The sequence below is a fragment of the Schistocerca cancellata genome, chromosome 2 (assembly GCF_023864275.1).
Source record: "Schistocerca cancellata isolate TAMUIC-IGC-003103 chromosome 2, iqSchCanc2.1, whole genome shotgun sequence".
Classification (NCBI taxonomy): Eukaryota; Metazoa; Arthropoda; class Insecta; order Orthoptera; family Acrididae; genus Schistocerca; species Schistocerca cancellata.
The window spans coordinates 253,722,197-253,740,127 of record NC_064627.1 but is presented as its reverse complement, the minus strand read 5'-3'; the positions used below and the strand labels follow the sequence as shown (position 1 = coordinate 253,740,127).

At 37.0% G+C, this 17,931-nt stretch overlaps 1 protein-coding gene across 2 annotated transcripts in view; it reads right to left on the bottom strand.

Moving 5' to 3' along the window:
• Positions 1-17,931, bottom strand: part of LOC126161581 (Ig-like and fibronectin type-III domain-containing protein 1) — a 666,669-nt gene that overhangs the window by 78,734 nt on the left and 570,004 nt on the right. For both annotated transcript variants that reach the window (XM_049917526.1, XM_049917527.1), the window contains 3 exons: positions 10,040-10,263; positions 7,877-8,083; positions 2,886-3,228 (listed from right to left, as the gene is read on the bottom strand). In XM_049917526.1, the coding sequence (XP_049773483.1) occupies positions 2,886-3,228; positions 7,877-8,083; positions 10,040-10,263 (774 nt within the window). The remainder of the gene's footprint in view (positions 1-2,885; positions 3,229-7,876; positions 8,084-10,039; positions 10,264-17,931) is intronic.

Here is a 17,931-nt window from a genome sequence, read left to right as displayed (position 1 = left end):
TTTGCTGCTCTTATTCTTTTGTTAAAATGTGTTTGAAATACATTGCAACCTATATTGCTACATAATTATGAAAAAAATGATTGAATCTGTAGGAATAATATATTTGCAGGGTTCTGAAGTCATTTTATCCAGTGTAATATGATACTCCATTGGGGGGGGGGGGGGGGGGGGATACAGCCCCCATAGCCACACCCCCCTCTTGGCACCACCCCTGCACACAAGAAAGAACAGTTCATGCACACGACTGGTACCACCGGCAGGAAAGTGTTCCAGTCGAAGGTGCCGATGGTAGTGGTCATGAGTGCATGAGATGTGCTTGCTTGTGTGAATGTTTTCTTTGCTGAAGAAGGCTTTGGCCAAAAGCTATAATGCGTAAGAGTCTTTTTGCTGTGCCTCTCTGTAACCCAACAGGTCATCTTTATGGTGAATAGGAATCTATCCTTCTCCTTATATTGTTGATCTGAAGAACAGTTTTGTTTACACGGCTTTTTAAACTAGTCTATTGTGTATGTTTTATTTCCTGGAATACCATTCTGGCGTATGATTTATTGTTAATGGAAATTCATCCAAGATTGGTCCAAGTTTATAAAAAAAAACTTCTTCACTTTTAAAATTAAGTAATGGGCACTGAATCCAATGTGGCTATACTTTTCAAAAAGATGCTCCACACAGAGAAAGTCCATTGCTGCAAACATAGAGGAAACATCAGGGCAGTGTAGGATTTTGGATGGTATTTTTAAATCTGATTTAGCACCTTCTGACTTCTGTGTATTACCAAATTTTATGAAATCTGTGGCCAGAAAATGCTTTAAGTCCAGTGGAGATGTCATGACAACTGAAAATGGATAAACTGCTTACATTCCAGTATTATACCCCAGAGATAGAGTCCTCTTATTGGAAGAGCACTGGGACATGGCCTTTGACTTAAAAAGTTACTGGGCCTAAAAAATACCTTTTCAAACTGAACAAAAACAGTCTTTAAGTGCCAGACTGAGAACTTTTCACTATGCTTTCATATTATACAGTAGTTCACTAACAAATGATATGCCAGCAACTCAGTAAAGTTTTCAACCCTCACTGTTTCAGTCATCAAATCCTTCTGAAGGAAGCAGTTACAGCTCTTTTTCAGCTGTTGTCATGCACTCTGATACCTGGCGAAGCCACATAAAGAAGTTAACACAATAGTTAAGTGACTGTGTGGAAGTTTTCAGTTTCTTATCTAGTAAGAGGTTCTTCATACACTGCTTCTAATTATTTCTTGACAGCACTTATGTATATTACAGTGGGTCCCTCATTCCTGACTGCTCATTACATGTAAGTGGATTGAAGACTACATGAGCATCCATCCTACTTGCTGTACTCATCTCCCCATCTACCTTTTCAAGCAGCTGCTTTGTGGAAATATAGTGTGGACATTGCAGAATTGTACAACATGGTAACTAAGCTTCTTTAATTAAACTCATACACAAGAAAAGTCTGTATTATATCAATTCTTGTCTATCTCAAATTAAGTCTGGAGAACAGTTACATACTAAAAAGATATGACATTCAATTTTTGCTCCTTGTTAAGTAAGAGGTATTCAGGCATAAAGTTCTTCAATATCTTTCTCATCTTTCCCAATTCTCTGTTTTTTTTTTTCCTTATTTTTTTTAAGGCCAGCCACCATCACTTCTAATGTCAAAGTGCCGATATCTGTAAAATAAGGGCAGTACAATAAATGCATGACTCTACTGCCATTTGTCAGACATAATATAGACAAAAGGTGAATTTCCAGGTGTACGGAATATTCAACAGCACTTTTATGTGCACAGTATTTTAACAAGTGAGAGAGTCATCTCTGTGAGGAACTGCAAGCAACTATCTTGGATATACAAGGGCTTTCAGCAACTAATGCAGCACATTTCTCCTTTGGCCAGTTTTGGTTGAAAAAAATGTGGAATTTTTTTTTGAGACATCATAGAATATTCCTGCTACATCCCCTTTACTTTCATGAAGTTCCAATAGGTGGCAGCAGTTTATGTAGTCTTCAAAATGCTGTCTATAGTCAAGGTATATTCTAGGTGGAGAGATGTTATTGAGTTTTTGGCAGAAAACCAGAGCATCGTAAGTTTTCATAAGTGCTTCTAGAATATCTACGGAGATCTGGTAGTCAACAAAAGCACGATGATACATTGCGTGAGGCGTTATTCTGTTTGATGTCCTCCCTCATGGTGCAATGGTCAACTCTGAATTGTATCGTACTACCCTCAGGAATCTGAAGAAACAACTTTAGCATATTCATTGCACAGAAAATTTAAATGAACTTCTCTTTATTCATGAAATGCAAGGCTTCACATAAGTGTGAACACTGAAGAGGAGCTCACAAAACTTCATTGGGTAGTTCTTCCTCATCCTTCCTACAGCCCAAATCTCACACCTTTTGACCTCCATCTGTTTGACCCAATGAAGGATGCACTCCCTGGGAAGCAGTACTTGGATGATGGGGAAGTAATTGATGCAGCAAAACATTGGCTCTCATCTCAATCAGTGCAGCAGTACAATGCAGGCATACAGGTCCTCCCAGTAATGTTGTGTAAGGCCATCGCACTAAACGAAGATTATATTGAGAAAAAAAAAAAAAAGGATTTTGTAGCCAACAGTGTGGGGAATAATATGGTTACTGGAATCCATTGAAATATTAAGTAGGAAAATGGAATCGTGCATGAAACTGGACATCAGGAATATCTTACAAGGAAAATTTTGGACATTAAATAGGCTCAGCTGGAAACCTGACCAATAACAATTGGACACAATAAGAATAAATGCAGAAATGTATTTAAAAAATAAAAATGCACAAACAGCAGTCTTTTTTTAGCACATTTGAAGTATTATATGTCATTCTTACCTGACTGTCTGTTCTAAAGACAATTCTTGCGGAAGGTTGCCCAACACCATGTGCGTTAGCTGCTTCAACAAATACTTCATAATCTGAATCACTATGCAGATTTTCAAGAATGAAAGGTGGATGCACATTGGACACTGTGTGGTATTCATTGTCATATACTGCCATCCTCCTGTACTTAACATTGTAAAAGAGAACCGTTTCGCCCAAAATCTTAGGTGGATCCCAGTGAATAATAGCATACTCTGTTGCAATGTTGGAGATATATACTCTCTGTGGGGCACTTGGAAGTACACCATACCCTTGAAGAAGGCAGTTTGTGTAGTCTCCCATGTATTTCAGGCACCTGCAGAACAAGAAAATATCAAACAGATAATATTCTGTTGTCTCTTAGAAAATAAATCTATTTCAAATTTGTGAAAGTGTGACTTGTGTCCATATACTCTGGTCACAACAACAAACCACATTTGTTTGAGTACCAAAAACCTGCAAGCATTAAGTACAGGTAAGAGCTGTCTGCACCTGTATAATATGTGTTTTATAGCACACTATAAAACATGTAATGGTACTCTGAAACTGACAATTCTTCTATGGGTATAAGCAGAAAAGGGGAAAAATAAAAATAATGAAAATATAACAAATGAATGGCTAAGTAGTTTACACTTCAAAGATAAAGAAACAAACCTAGATAAAAAAAATGACTGCTGAACATAGTAAAATGTGGTTACTTCTGAAGAAACTCTTAATTCAGTTCTGTGAAATGAGATTTATTCATCTCGTTATATATAGTTTTCAAATTATTTGATTTGTTGCACAGGGAGCCTGTCAGGATTCACAATGGAATATTTTTATTAGATGAATTCAAAAGGTTTACATTATTTTATTTATAATGCTGCAGTACAGCTGCCTAATACTCATATACACATCTGTGCACAACACTAGTAACCTCATGACATCTATTGAATTCTCCCAGAATATAATGTCATAATGTATGACTGACTTAAAGTGACACTGGCAGACTGTATTTTGGAAACCATTAGAAGTTCACCTAACAAATGCTAAGCTTTATAGTTTATTTACTAAGTAGTCTATGTGTACCTTCCAATTCAAATTTCTGTCAAGATTTAGGGCTAAAAACCTTACATGGTTTGCTTATGTGACCTCCAAATCATCACATGTTATTTTCATGTCTCTCTGTTGTAATAGCTTAACAATATTATGAGAAGGAACTTGCTTCCTTCTCATAATATTGTTACATTCCATCCTGAGTAACTTTCCTTCTCATAACATTGTTACAGTCCATCCTGAGCAACTTTCCTTCTCATAATATTGCTACATTCTATCCTGGATTTTCGATTGTTTGACTGTTGTAATGGCTTAGTTTCATATTGTATCATCTGGATTTTATTGATATTCCATTTTAGTTTATTTTGATAGTACAAGGATTCAAGTCTTTCTGTAGTATTTTTGACACTTTGAGCATTTTTTGGGGGCATCTTACTTTTAATTATAAGTGATGTACTATTTTCAAATATGACTGAATTGACAGCAGTAGTAGGTGGTAGGTCATTTATACAGAACAGGAGCAGATAGGACCCTATATCAAACCCTGTCAGACTCCTTGGGAAACCTGATTTCCTGCCAGAGAGGTAATTACATGAATTTAATATAATGTTGGTTTTTGCTTCTTGTGTGTTAAATATGAGCTGTAAAGCACTGTCACTGATCCCACACCAGAAATGTGTGAAGGAGTAAAGGAGTGATTTACTGCATCTAATGCTTTTATCAGATCACAGAATATGCCTGTGACTGTGGCCTTTTTACCTTTTCTACTGTGGAGCATGCATTTTGCGTAAATTCACTTACGGCACTTAGTGTGCCTTTTCCTTGTTGGAAGGCAAATAAGATTTTAACCAATTTTCAAACACTTTAAAGAATTCCCCATCTTTCCTGCCTTTCTGAATAATGGTTTTATCTCTGTGTAATTTGGTACATTTGCAAAACACCCTTTCTCAAAGGCCTGGTTGCTAATAATGGACAGTGGTTGTAAAATAATATCATAAGTGCCTTGGTATCAGATGTGGGTATTCCTCTCCTTAAACCAAGTTTTTGTTTATTAAAGACAATAAACTGTGCTCCACTTACCTATGAAGCTTTGTTTTCAATTTAAAAAAAAATGTTTTCAGGTTGTTTCTCAAGCTTATGAAATTTGTCTTGTCCTGGTAGGACATCATATCTACTTTATAATAGGATTAGCTATAGTATAATTTCAAATCTCTTGTTTTTTTCTTACTTTGGCTGCTAAATATGAGTGAAGAACAGACCACAGTGCTTTTGTCTTAAACCTGTATTGTAAGATGTTACTGTTGTTTGTCAGTTTTTTAGTTATCAGTAAACTTTTCTGAATGCAACTTTATGAAATTCAACATACATAACAAAATTGTGGTATTCCTTTGATTTTATAGGTCATCTTGGAGCTGTCTGTCCCTAGCACCACAGATTTTTATTCCCAGTTTAATCCATATAAGTTGACTGTTTGCTTACCTTCATTAAGTTTTGAGAGAGAAAGATTCATTGAAGACACCTAAAAAATAGTTTAAGACCTTTCCATAGTTTCTCATGCTTGAATTGTAGTGATCTACAGCAACAGCCTACAACACTTAATTTATTTCAGAAATAACCTGTATTACATTTGCTGGAAAATTTTTAATACAGATTTCTTCAGATTTTAGTTTCTCTGCTCAATAAACAGTGTTAAGTAATAAAAAATACACAGTCATATGCAGTAGTTATTTGCATTTCCATTAATTTATAATAAATTTATCAGTGCAAGTCAATGTTTAAAAATAAACCAGATTACTGATTTAAATCACAAAATTTTGTAGATTCACTGCTTTCAACTAACAGGTTTAAGTAAAAGTCAGCTATGGTCACAATTTGTTTCTTACTTTCTTTCCCAGTGTTTTCTGAGAAGCAATGCAATTTAGCTCATAAAGTCTTTGTTACTGGAATTATGGAGATTTCTACACATACTGTGTTCAAATCACTTAAATTTACTGAGTAACTCTCAAAAGAATGAATTTTTAATCTGTAGTGGAGGGTGCACTGATTTGGACCTTTCTGGCATGCTACCAAAACTGTATGCTTTTTGAAGGCAAGTGCCGTACTGATTGAGTGAAAGCAAGGGCCCCAGCTTCTAGTCCAGTTCCAGCATATTGTTTTAATCAGATAAGATCTTCATTATATTGAGCAGATGATGATTTAAAGCTTTTAAAAACCTTTTTTTCATTTCAACAATTTAAATTGTCTCTTACTTTATAATTTATTGAACATCATCAAGAGTACAGGAACCTCCATCACATCTATACTAAGCAAAACTTTTAACACAATAGTCTATTAAACAGTATTAATTTAAGCATATACTTATGATGTTTACACATTCTGAAAACATAATTTTATGTTAATAAATTTTAGAATATCTGTGATCTGTAGAAAAAACATTGTAAGGTGTGAGGTCTGGTGACCTGGGAGACCAAAAGCGATGAACAACATCTTGTTGTCCACTTCTTGCAATCCAACCTTGTGGGATGGTGTCAAGAAAATGTGGGGTGCCATCATGCATGAAATGAAATTATTTGAACCTTTCTGAAGATGAGGAAACAACCAATGTTGCAGCATGTCTAGGTATGACATTCCTGTCACAGTTACCTCTGCAAAAAAAAGAAAGGTCCATACATTTTGTATTAACTTAGAAGACACAAAACACATTTTATCTCAGTGAGTCTCTTTCATGTTCGACAACACTGTCAGGATTTTGTGGTCCCCAAATTTTTACATTCTGGCAGTTTACTTTTCTGATAGATGACACGTCAATGCATCAGGGAAGATGAGTGTTCAGAAAAAGTGTCCTCCACCATATCCTGGAGAACTGAAAGGCAAAATTCTTATTTTCTGTAATGGTTGCTGGGATGCAATTGCTGCAGTAACTGCAATTTGTAAGGCTTTATATGAAGGCATCATTTCAGAACATGCCATACTGTTGTTTGAGGAAGCTGAAGCTCCTGGTCTACCCATCTTGTGGACTTCTGAGGACTCCATGTGAATGCATCTCAGATATGCTTGATATTTTCATCAGACATGCATGATAAAATGGTACTCTTTCCTTTGCATATGCAACCAACTTCCAAGAATTGTTTATGCCAGTCATGAATCTGCGTACTGCAGAGGTGGGTTCCTGCTGATTCAATGGCAGAATGCATGTAAGGCTTGAACAATCAACTGACTTTGCACAATTTACAAGACATAAAATGATTTATCTTATGGTGTAGTCACCATGTTGTTACAAACTAACAACAGTGCATTTGTACCAAACTTTGAACCTTTCTCCATCCAGTGATATGCACAATGTGTTTCTATCTTTTATAGATTGTAATAAAGAACTGAACTCTGTCCTTTCTTTTTGAATCCCATTGTATTTCCAGAGGATTGTTCCAATTTTGGCTGATGTGTTCTCAACATAAGGGATAAACTCCAAAAAGTTTCTATCATTATCACAGAAACAATACATATCTACATTCTCTGCAAAAAGAATTGTACATTTCACATAATAAGCATACCATCTTTGGAGCAATGGTAAGCAGATTAATTCTCCATACACTCATTTGAAAATCAGAAGACATGTTGGATAGTGTGTGCTGAAAATCAGTAATTATGTTATATTTATTAAAATACAAATTTAATTGCAAAATTGAACAGTTTTTTTTGTTGGTAACAATTATTCAAAGTATGTCACAGTTTATGCTTCTGTGACTAATTATAACAGTATGTATGCTGTTCTCTATATATCAGTAAAAAAATACTGATGTTGCAAAGATTTCAGTTAATGATACAATGAAATCAGTGGGTTGTTCAATAATGTAATTATATAATCCTGAGAAATGTATTGAAGATATACCATGCACCTTCAGCATGAAACTCAAGATCATAAAACTTACTTGAAGTAGCTGAAGTCCAGTTGAGTGATGTTGCCTGAACAAAGTTCTTGACAGTGAACAGGAAGGCCTCTGGCCCGACAACATGCTGTATGGTCAATCCCGTTTGTCAAACATCGAAATGTGTCTGTTGCCCATGGAGCACATATCATTAAATCTGTGACCTCAGCAATTTCTGACAAAGTAGGGTCACACAGTTTATTAACACACCTGTAACAAATGATAATATTTCCTTTCATAGATATATATCTTCTTAATGGTGAATGCAATCTCCGTTTTTACAAAAATATACAAAACAAATGGAAACAATGAGTCTTTGTAGCTTTGTGAATGGTTCTACTTTTTATAACTTACTATAAAACAAGAATGTTACATTCTCTATGTTTTATCATAATTTACAGCTGAATGATCATCCTAATCAGTCCTGTATGCACAAATAGTATTAAGCATTATAATGACAGTTTATTGTATACATTAAGTTTCTGTGAGTTGCTTATCATTTGTTACTGAACACCTTGACTCAATCCACATGCCAGAACATTCTCCTTCTTACTGGAATCTACAAAACTTGATGAATCAATAAATGAATGATCTTCCTGTATATCTTTATTACAAAGTTGTTTCCAGATGATGTTCAGAGACAGGTTAGCAAAGCAGTTATCCTGAAGCATGCTTCCAGAATGTGACTGACCTCAGCTATCATGTTGATATGGTGACAAAATGACAGTGGAGCATCTTGAATTGAATGAAAACAATGGAAAGAATAATGATAACAACTAACTGCATTGAGAGAGGTTGAACTGCAATTTCAGTATGGTCATATCTAGCAGACAATGTTTTTTTCATATACACATAAGAAAACACAGGATTCCTTTTCATCAATAATCTTGATCTCTAAAGATATACAATGTAAATTTGTCTTCATTACCATTGCCAACCACTGTTTTCAGCTGTGGTGTAGGTCTAGTAATTAAATATGTCTTGCTTTGACATACTTACTGGTTGTAAACCCTACATCCTACAATGTGGATTTCAGGCATCTTAAACTTTACTAAATGGGAAGTCACATATAGTATATTTTGCAATACAGAATTCCTGATGTTTAGGTTTTAAAATTAAAAGTCTTCAGTAACAGGAGGCAGTTTTTATCAATTAAAAATAGATGCTCCTCGCTGAAGGAAGTTTGGACTGGAGTGCCTCAGGGCTATTTACTCAAACACCTATTTTATAAGATAACAGAATATTTTGGAATAATCATTGACATTAGTATATAAGAATATTCCTAAAAGATAAGGAATTAAACTGTAAAAACTTTACTGTAAAGTTATTGTTAATTGTATATTTCATGTTCAGACCTAGTCCCCTGTAAGTGGTCAGTGGTGAATAAACTGAATACTGAATACCGGTAACCTTTGGTTCAGAAAAAAATGAAGAATCATTATATTCATTTATGTGATGTGAGGCAGGGCCACAATGGTTGAAAGTGCATTATTAATGGGATTTTCTGATCCAGTTGCAAATTAAAAGCATTGCATTGCAACTGGAGAGGAAAATACATAAATAATATGAAATGAATAACCAGTCTAAGTTTCTTTCTTTTTTAAATGAAAATTGAATACTAGCTGACTCAGGTAATAGCCTTGACTAAAATGAACCAGAAAAATTTGATCTGTGTAGAATTTGTATCACTGAAGATATAGCAAATAACGTTTCATAACACTGTACAAGATCAAGATTCATTGATGGATGGTGACATGACACTCATCTACTATGATTTTACTAGGGCATGACTGTACAGCTGAGTGATCTCCTGCACATGTAAATAACTTAAATGAGGGTTTCACAATAAGCTGAGATGGGATTTGTAGAGCATTATATGTTAATGAATGTCTGTATGTATGTACTTAAGTGACATCAGGAATAGGCCCATTCAGTATGGCAGAGCTTACTTTGTACATCAATACTAAAATTAAAATCAGTGCAATGAACACAACAGTAGAATTGATTTCTATTTCTCTTAAGGTGAAAACAGAAAAAAAAATAATTACTTGTGACAAGAATTAACTTGTGGTAAACTTAATGCCAAGACTGAAAATAGCTCATTCTCACTGAAGCATATACTGTACATTCATTTTCAGTACAACAGGACATGAATCCAGGACTTACGTTGCATGTGAAACACCCTTCTTGATACAGCAGCTTTTGATGTCAGGCAACTGAGGTGATTCTGCAACAGTGGTCTGCTTAAGCTTGCCAGATGTTAGTGTCAAAGTTCTAATTGTGTATGATGGTAAGCTCTGTCCATGGATGTTACGTGCAATCACATTAATTTCGTACATCGTAAATGGTGTCAACCCAGTGATGATGGTGCTGTTGTAAGTCCCTGGCACCTGGAAACAGGTAGTAGAGTATCAAATATTATTAAGTAAGCTTTATAGGTAATTGAATTTGTTCTAGTCAGAAAATAGAGTAAATTTTACTTGAGTTAGTAAACATGATCAAGTCCTATATCACCCAAATGGTGCATACTATGTGATCAAAAGTATCCAGACACCCCCCAAAAACATACATATTTCATATTAGGTGCATTGTGCTGCCACCTACTGCCAGGTACTCCATATCAGTGACCTCAGTAGTCATTAGACATCATGAGAGAGCAGAATGGGGTGCTCTGCAGAATTCACAGACTTCGAACAAGGTCAGGTGATTGGGGTCACTTGTGTCATACGTCTGTATGGGAGATTTCCACACTCCTAAGCATCCCTAGGTCCACTGTTTCTGATGTGACAGTGAAGTAGAAACATGAAGGGAAACATACAGCACAAAAGCGTACAGGCCGATCTCGTCTGTTGATTGCCAGAGTCTGCCGACAGTTAAAGAGAGTCATCGCTTGGTGTAAAGAGGGTAAACATTGAATGACTGAACAGTGACTAAACATTGTGTGGAGTGACAAATTATAGTACACAATGTGGCGATCTGATGGCAGGGTGTGGGTATGGTGAATGGCTGGTGAACATCATCTGCCAGGGTGTGTAGTGCCAACAGTAAAATTCAGAGGCGGTGGTGTTATGATGTGGTCGTGTTTCTCAAGGATGGGGCTTGCAAACTATCACAGTACAGGCCTACATTGGTGTTTTAAGCCCCTTCTTGCTTCCCACTGTTGAAGAGAAATTCAGGGATGGTGACTGCATCTTTCAACATGGTCAATCACGGCCTGTGGCAGAGTGGTTACATGACAATAACATCCCTGTAATGGACTGGCCTACACAGAGTCCTGACCTGAATCCTATAGAAAACTTTTGGGAAGTTTTGGAATGCTGACTTTGTGCCATGCCTCACTGACCAACATCGATACCTGTCCTCAGTGCAACACTCTGTGAAGAATGGGCTGCAATCCCCCAAGAAATCTTCTAGCACCTGCGAGGTTGGAAGCTGTCATCAGGGCTAATGGTGGGCCTACACCATATTGAATTCCAGCATTACTGATGGAGGGTGCCATGAACTTGTAAGTCATTTTCAGCCAGGTGTCGGGATACTTTTGATCACATAGTGTATGTGTAAATATACGTGTCTTGATCATTAGTTTGCTCAGTGTTCAGAATATGCCCAATGAAAGTGAAATATGTGCTCTGGTGGAAAAAAAGAAATAAAATAACTTAGTAGGGAAATCTATAAAGTTAAATAGTGGATTGTGATTCTCTTAATAGAACAAATTTCTGTGTTTCCTCAAATGATACTGTCTGCATAGCACTTCTGACAACGATCAGCACTGCAGTTTTAATTACTGACAGCTCTACTCCACATTTAAAAATCACCCATGTACCCGGATTTTAGTGGCAATGTAAGATTAAGTTTATTTAGATAATCTGAAGTCACTATCATTGTATAATGAAAAGCTGGAAAAACATAACCATCTCATTGTGAATCTATGGCTTCACTACTCAGTGAAATGAGATCTTTTACTGGCTGCGCAATTTCTTTTTAAGGAAGAGGCACTGAAGATGGATTCAAATGGAATAAATTTAAATGTGAGTTATTATTAAATGATTTATCACATATTGATCTCAAAGTTCAGCCTTTTCCATCCTGTTGACAAACACATAGGATTTTTTTTTATTTTTTTTTATTTTTGACCTTTCACTTGTGTGTACTACCAGATGCTTACTAAGAAGAAAATTAAGCATGTAACGATGAGACATCATTGCATCACAGTGAATTAATTATTAAGTTCCTGGCATAAAAGGTTGTAACATTTCACTTTTGCCATCATCCATGACAATTTTAGCAAAGACTCTCTACAAGCACCTTCTTAAACATCTGACTAAAAATAATATGTTAGGAGATTCAGGATATGGGTTTTTAAAGGGTTTTCATTGAGAAGACTATTTACACATACAGTGATAATGTAATTAATTCATTTTACAGTAAATTACAGGCTACCAGTACATTCTATGATCTGTTAAATGTGTTTGAATGGGTAAATAGTAATATCATTTTAAGAAAATTGGAATAACATGATACTACAGAAACTTCTGCAAAATAGATCAAATCTGTCTAACTGCTGCTTAAATGCTGTTCGCATAGAGTTGTCAGTGCTAACAGACAAGCAACACTGTGTGAAATAATGGCGGAAATCAATGTGGGATGTACAATGAACATATCTGTTAGGACAGTGCTGCAAAATGTTTTGTTAATGGCCATGGCAGCAGATGACCTATGCGAGTGCCTTTGCTAATGGCATGACATCATCCGTAGTGACCATATTGGTTGGACCCTAGACGACTGGCCTGGTCAGATGAGTCTTGATTTCAGTTAGTAATGGCTGATAGTAGGGTTTGGGTGTGGTGCAGACCCCATGAAGCCTGAACCCACGTTGTCAAAAAAGCACTTTGCAGGCTGATTGTGGTGCCTCCATAAAGGTATGGGTCGTGTTTACATGGAATGAACAAATCATTGATCGGAAATAGTTATGTTCGGCTACTTGGAGATCATTTGTAGCCATTCATGAGTTCATGTTCCCAAGCAATGATGGAATATTTATGGATTACAATGCACCCTGTTACTGGGCCACAGTTGTTCATGACTGGTGTGAATAACATTCTGGATTATTTGAGTGAATGATTTGGCCACCCAGATCGCCCGACGTTAATCTCATCAGTTTTTATGAGACATAATTGAGAGGTCAGTTCATGCATAAAATCCTGCACTGGCAACACTTTTGCTGTTATGGATGGTTATAGAGGCAGTGTGGCTCAATATTTGTGCAGGGGACTTCCAAAGACTTATTGAGTCCATGGCATGTCAAGATGCTGCATTATGCCAGAAAAAAAGAGGTCCGATGTGATATTAGGAAGTATCTAATGATTTTTGTTACCTCAGTGTATTTTTGTACAACCTGTTGATACATATGTTAATAATATCAGTGACATGAGTCTTGTATGAAATTCGACTTCTACACATCTACACTGCAATAATATAGTCTGTGTAAATAGTGAAATTGTTCTAAGGGTTTTAGAGTACCCCCTATATACATTGATGAGTTTGTGAAAATTTTGGTGTGAACTTTTAAACAAAAATATGTTTCAGACTTTTTATTTATTCCCCTTCCACAAATTATGTGTCACTTAGGATCCATGGAAGGAATATTAGATTATTTTTTTATAAACATTTATTTTTTGTTTTTGTGTTGAGCTCCATATCCCCAAGTATCTCCTCAGTATGAGTTTATGGAACAATAGTATATCTATCTATCTACCAGCATATCTACCTATCTGTCTATGCCTGTCTCTTACAGTGTTGCCATTCATTCCATCATTGGTTCACACTGTTTTTGTGCTGTTATAGTCAATGAGAAGAGTACAGTTACATCCTTTGCTTTATGGGTTAAGTGCAACCACAGAAAAATAATATGTCAGTAGTTTCATGTTTTTAAGGCTATTACAGTATGCAGTCAGTATCAGGATGTATATTATTATGAAATTAATGGCCACTGGTTTTTAAAAATTAACCGAACAAAGGAAGAGTTAATGGTTATTGCAGAAGACATCTGTGCAGGAGATATACAAAATTATTCTCTTTGTATAACTGAAGAAATGCAATAATATCTAGTGAGATTAGTACAGTTTCAGAATGCAAACTAATTTGGATGAAAACAAGTGTTAAAAATTGATCCGACATGGTTATCGGATACTTTTACAGACTTGGTTATTGGATACTTTTACAGACACCTGCCTCAGGAGAAGTAGTGGTAGAACATTTGAGGGGAAACTTGGAGAATATTTCATGTACATTTCATGATATTGTAATAATAGATGGAGACCTCAACATAATGTAGTGTATTGACTGTATTCAATCAAAAAATGTGCTAGAGCAGAAGTGAAATGCAACAGAGCCAGCTGCAGGTGGGTGAGAGTGTCACGCACTGCAAAGCAAAATATGGCCGACTGGCAGAAGCAGAGCCAGCTGGGCATGGGATAGAAACAGCCAACACTGCAATATGCTAGCAGAAGGAGAGAATTCTTTCCTCACTTGTCACCATGGAGGTGTTTAGACTATGTGACTTAAGTCATAAACAAACATATTTTGGAGCATATAAGTACTCAGCCATTCGTATACTAAGATATTCTCATCTCAATATCACAGCCAATGCCAAGAATGTATGACACCCGGAGTGACATCCCAGAACACAGTATAGGGTCCACTGTTCAACCACCAGACAGGGCAATCTGCCCTAAGTCACAAGGGAGCCACCTGCTCAACAGAAGAAGTTTATGGGCATCGTCAGCTGTGCCACCACACTGTGATCATGATTACAGCTGCAGATTTCACTAGCAGTGATATTTGAGTGATGCCCCACTTGGCCCCCCTCTTTGTACTGTCAGCATGCTGGATGTCTATTGTTTCACATGAGAGGCAACTCGACGCCTCCACTAAGCTGTTCCTGATGTACTATGGCTGAGGGCCAGAATAAATAAATTAATTGAACAAATCTACTGTCATCCTGATGTCTCCTTTCACTCTCTGTGGATGAAAATCCAAGTGTCAGAACATTGACGTTCTTCTTAGATCAATGTCTGAACCTACAGCCTATGGTACAGAGAGCCAAGAAAGAAATTTATTTCATTTTGGTCATGGAGAAGAAGTTTGACAGTGGTGTATTCTGTGAAGTAGATTTTATTGCATGTAGAGAACCAGTGGATTTGTCTAGTTTTAGAGATACTGGAAGTCCTGACTGATTAATGCCTGTTAGATGTGCACAGTGTAACCTTGAGGGTCACTCAGCACCATGTACGAAAGCAGTTCCAGTAAAATGTTATACATGTAATTGTTGGGGGCATATGGCTAGGCAATGCTGGAAGTCAAGCTGGCTCATGATTAGATATAATAATTGTCTTGTAAATGTTAGTTCTCAAATGTTCAAATGTGTGCAAATTCCGAAGGGGCCAAACTGCTGTGGTCATCAGTCCCTAGACTTACACACTACTTAAACTAAATTATGCTAAGAACAACACACACGCCCATGTGCGAGGGAGGACTCGAACTTACAGAGGGATGGACTGCACTTTCCGTGACATGGCGCCTCAAACCACACGCCCACTCTGTGTGGCATTAGTCCTTAAAATGAGTGTTATCATCAACAAAGCTTAGACAGATCCAGAGATGCAAGGTATGTCAGAACCAGAAGTAGTATGCATATTGTTAAAAAAGGTAGCACAATTAACAGGAGATAATACAGAACTGTGTTGGTTGGTAGGATCGCGATCATTGCGACAGGGTGTAGATTTGTCAGTTGCAAGTTTAATTGCTATTTTTTTTTTCTAGTAAGGTAACCAAAGATGTGCAGGCCTTTGTGGGAGACCTTGGAAATCTGGCTCATATGGAAGGTTGGTTCAAAAGGAATTACTGAGTGTTGCAAAATTGAGACAAACAAGGGAAGGTAAAACTTATCTAGCATATGCAGAAGCTCTTAAGAGAGTCACAACATTCAAAGAATTTAAACAAGGGTTGATTCTGAGATACATGTAATGAAATAGTGGCAGAAACTATATGGAACAATTAGGGGTAATAACTAAGAAAAATACAGAAACTGTGGAACAATTTGCAGATAGGACGAGGAAAATTAATATATGTACCTTGTAGAACAAGATGCTGCAGTCAGTGAAATTATTTTTCAAGAAGCTGAGCAGAGGTTGCTCAATGCTTTTTTTAAGAGTGTTTCTTGGAGAAATGCCTAGATGTGTGCTGTGGGGTCCGATGGATTTGTGCACAGCAGCACAATTATGTATAGAGTGTGAGGAGATCTATTTGTTGACTAATTTAGGGTAAAAGAACAGTGTTTGCAGCTAACATAAGATATTTCAGATGTGGATCAACAGGACGTATTAGGAGGCAGTGGCACCAGCCTCAGGGTGATGTGAATAAAGTAAGAGGAAGTAATAGTTTTAGAAGTAGGGGATGAGGGCAAAATAAAGGTGATAAGTGCCAATGGGTAACCCAGGTGCACCTACAGTTCTTCTTGGTAAGACTGGATGCTGTGAAATCATATGCAGAGGTGGACTGTGCGATACGAAGAATAGTAAGGTTGTGGGATAAGACGTATAGTAGTAATAGATCATGCGGCATTAAAATGGTTGTAGGGGTTAAACGATCCTTCCGGGAGGCTTACATGATGGACAGTATGACTAAGTGAATATGATTTCAAAACTACGCATAAACCTGGGAAGAAGCACAGAAATGCAGATGGCTTAATTAGAAAAGTTAGGCCGGGAGGGGTGGCCACACATTCGGAGGCGCCTTGCCGTGGTCCATGCGGCTCTCCCCATCGGAGGTTCGAGTCCTCCCTCAGGCATAGGTGTGTGTGTGTTGCCTTAGTGTAAGTTAGTTTAAGTTAGATTAAGTAGTGTGTAAACTTAGGGACTGATGACCTAAGCAGTTTTGTCCCGTAAAATCTTACCACAAATTTCCAAATTTAGAAAAGTAGCAGTATTACATATTGGGGGTAATAAGCATAAGGAACAGCAAGCTGCACAAAGAGCAGATGATGAATGTAAGCAGTATTTTAGGCAGTCACAGTTTTTTATGCAGAATGGGTTGCTAAGCAGAGAAGCCAAGGAACAGAGTTCTACAAGAAGCTCATGATCACATATTAGCACATCATGGAGGTTGCAGATCTATCAACAGAAGATTAGTGGAAATATACTGTTGGAGGAATTGGCAGACAGACTTAAACCTGTAAGTGCAAAATTGTATAAAGTGCACACAGAGTGTGAATTTGCATCAAACAAAAGTACCATTGCAGAGGTTACCTGAATCATTAGCACTATTCGAATTTCTAGGGATTGATGTTTTAGGTCCATTCAATAAAACACCTGCAGGAAATAAGTACATATTCACAATCATAGATAATTTTTCATGACATGTAGAAATGGATGCAATGCCAAACTAGCAGGCAACAACAGTGGAACAAGCACTTATGAATAAATTGGATATTGAGGTTTGGAGTGCCTGAAACAATAATAACAGACTGGGGAATGAACTTCATATCAGATCTGTTCAAGGAATTGTGTACACTATTGAATGTGAGGAAGTCAAGGATGAGCCCTCACCATCCACAAGCCAATGGAAGAACAGAAAGAGTGCATAGGAGAATCAGGAAGATATTTGGAGACTATGTTGACTCACATAACATGAGCTGGGCTGTCTATTTGAAGTAAGTCACCTCCACCTATAACTCAAAGCCATATGAAGCAGTATGTGGTCGTAAAATGCCATCATCATTTGAAATGTTGAAAGGGAAGACTGGAGTCTGTTAAGGAATTTGCCAGTGAGATTAGGGAAATTTGGAATAGAGTAATGAGGGCAAATACTCACACACTGGAGAAACAGGAAGAAGCAGTGATGTGCACAGCTAGAATGTCACAGTATAGGGTTGGTCAGTGGGTGATGCTCTCAACTTTGTACACACTGAAGGGAAAGCTGAAAGGAGTTTCTCACCAAGTATCAGGGGCCTTAACAAGTGGTAGAGACTACTTCGCTAATAATTGTCAAGATTCATTTGC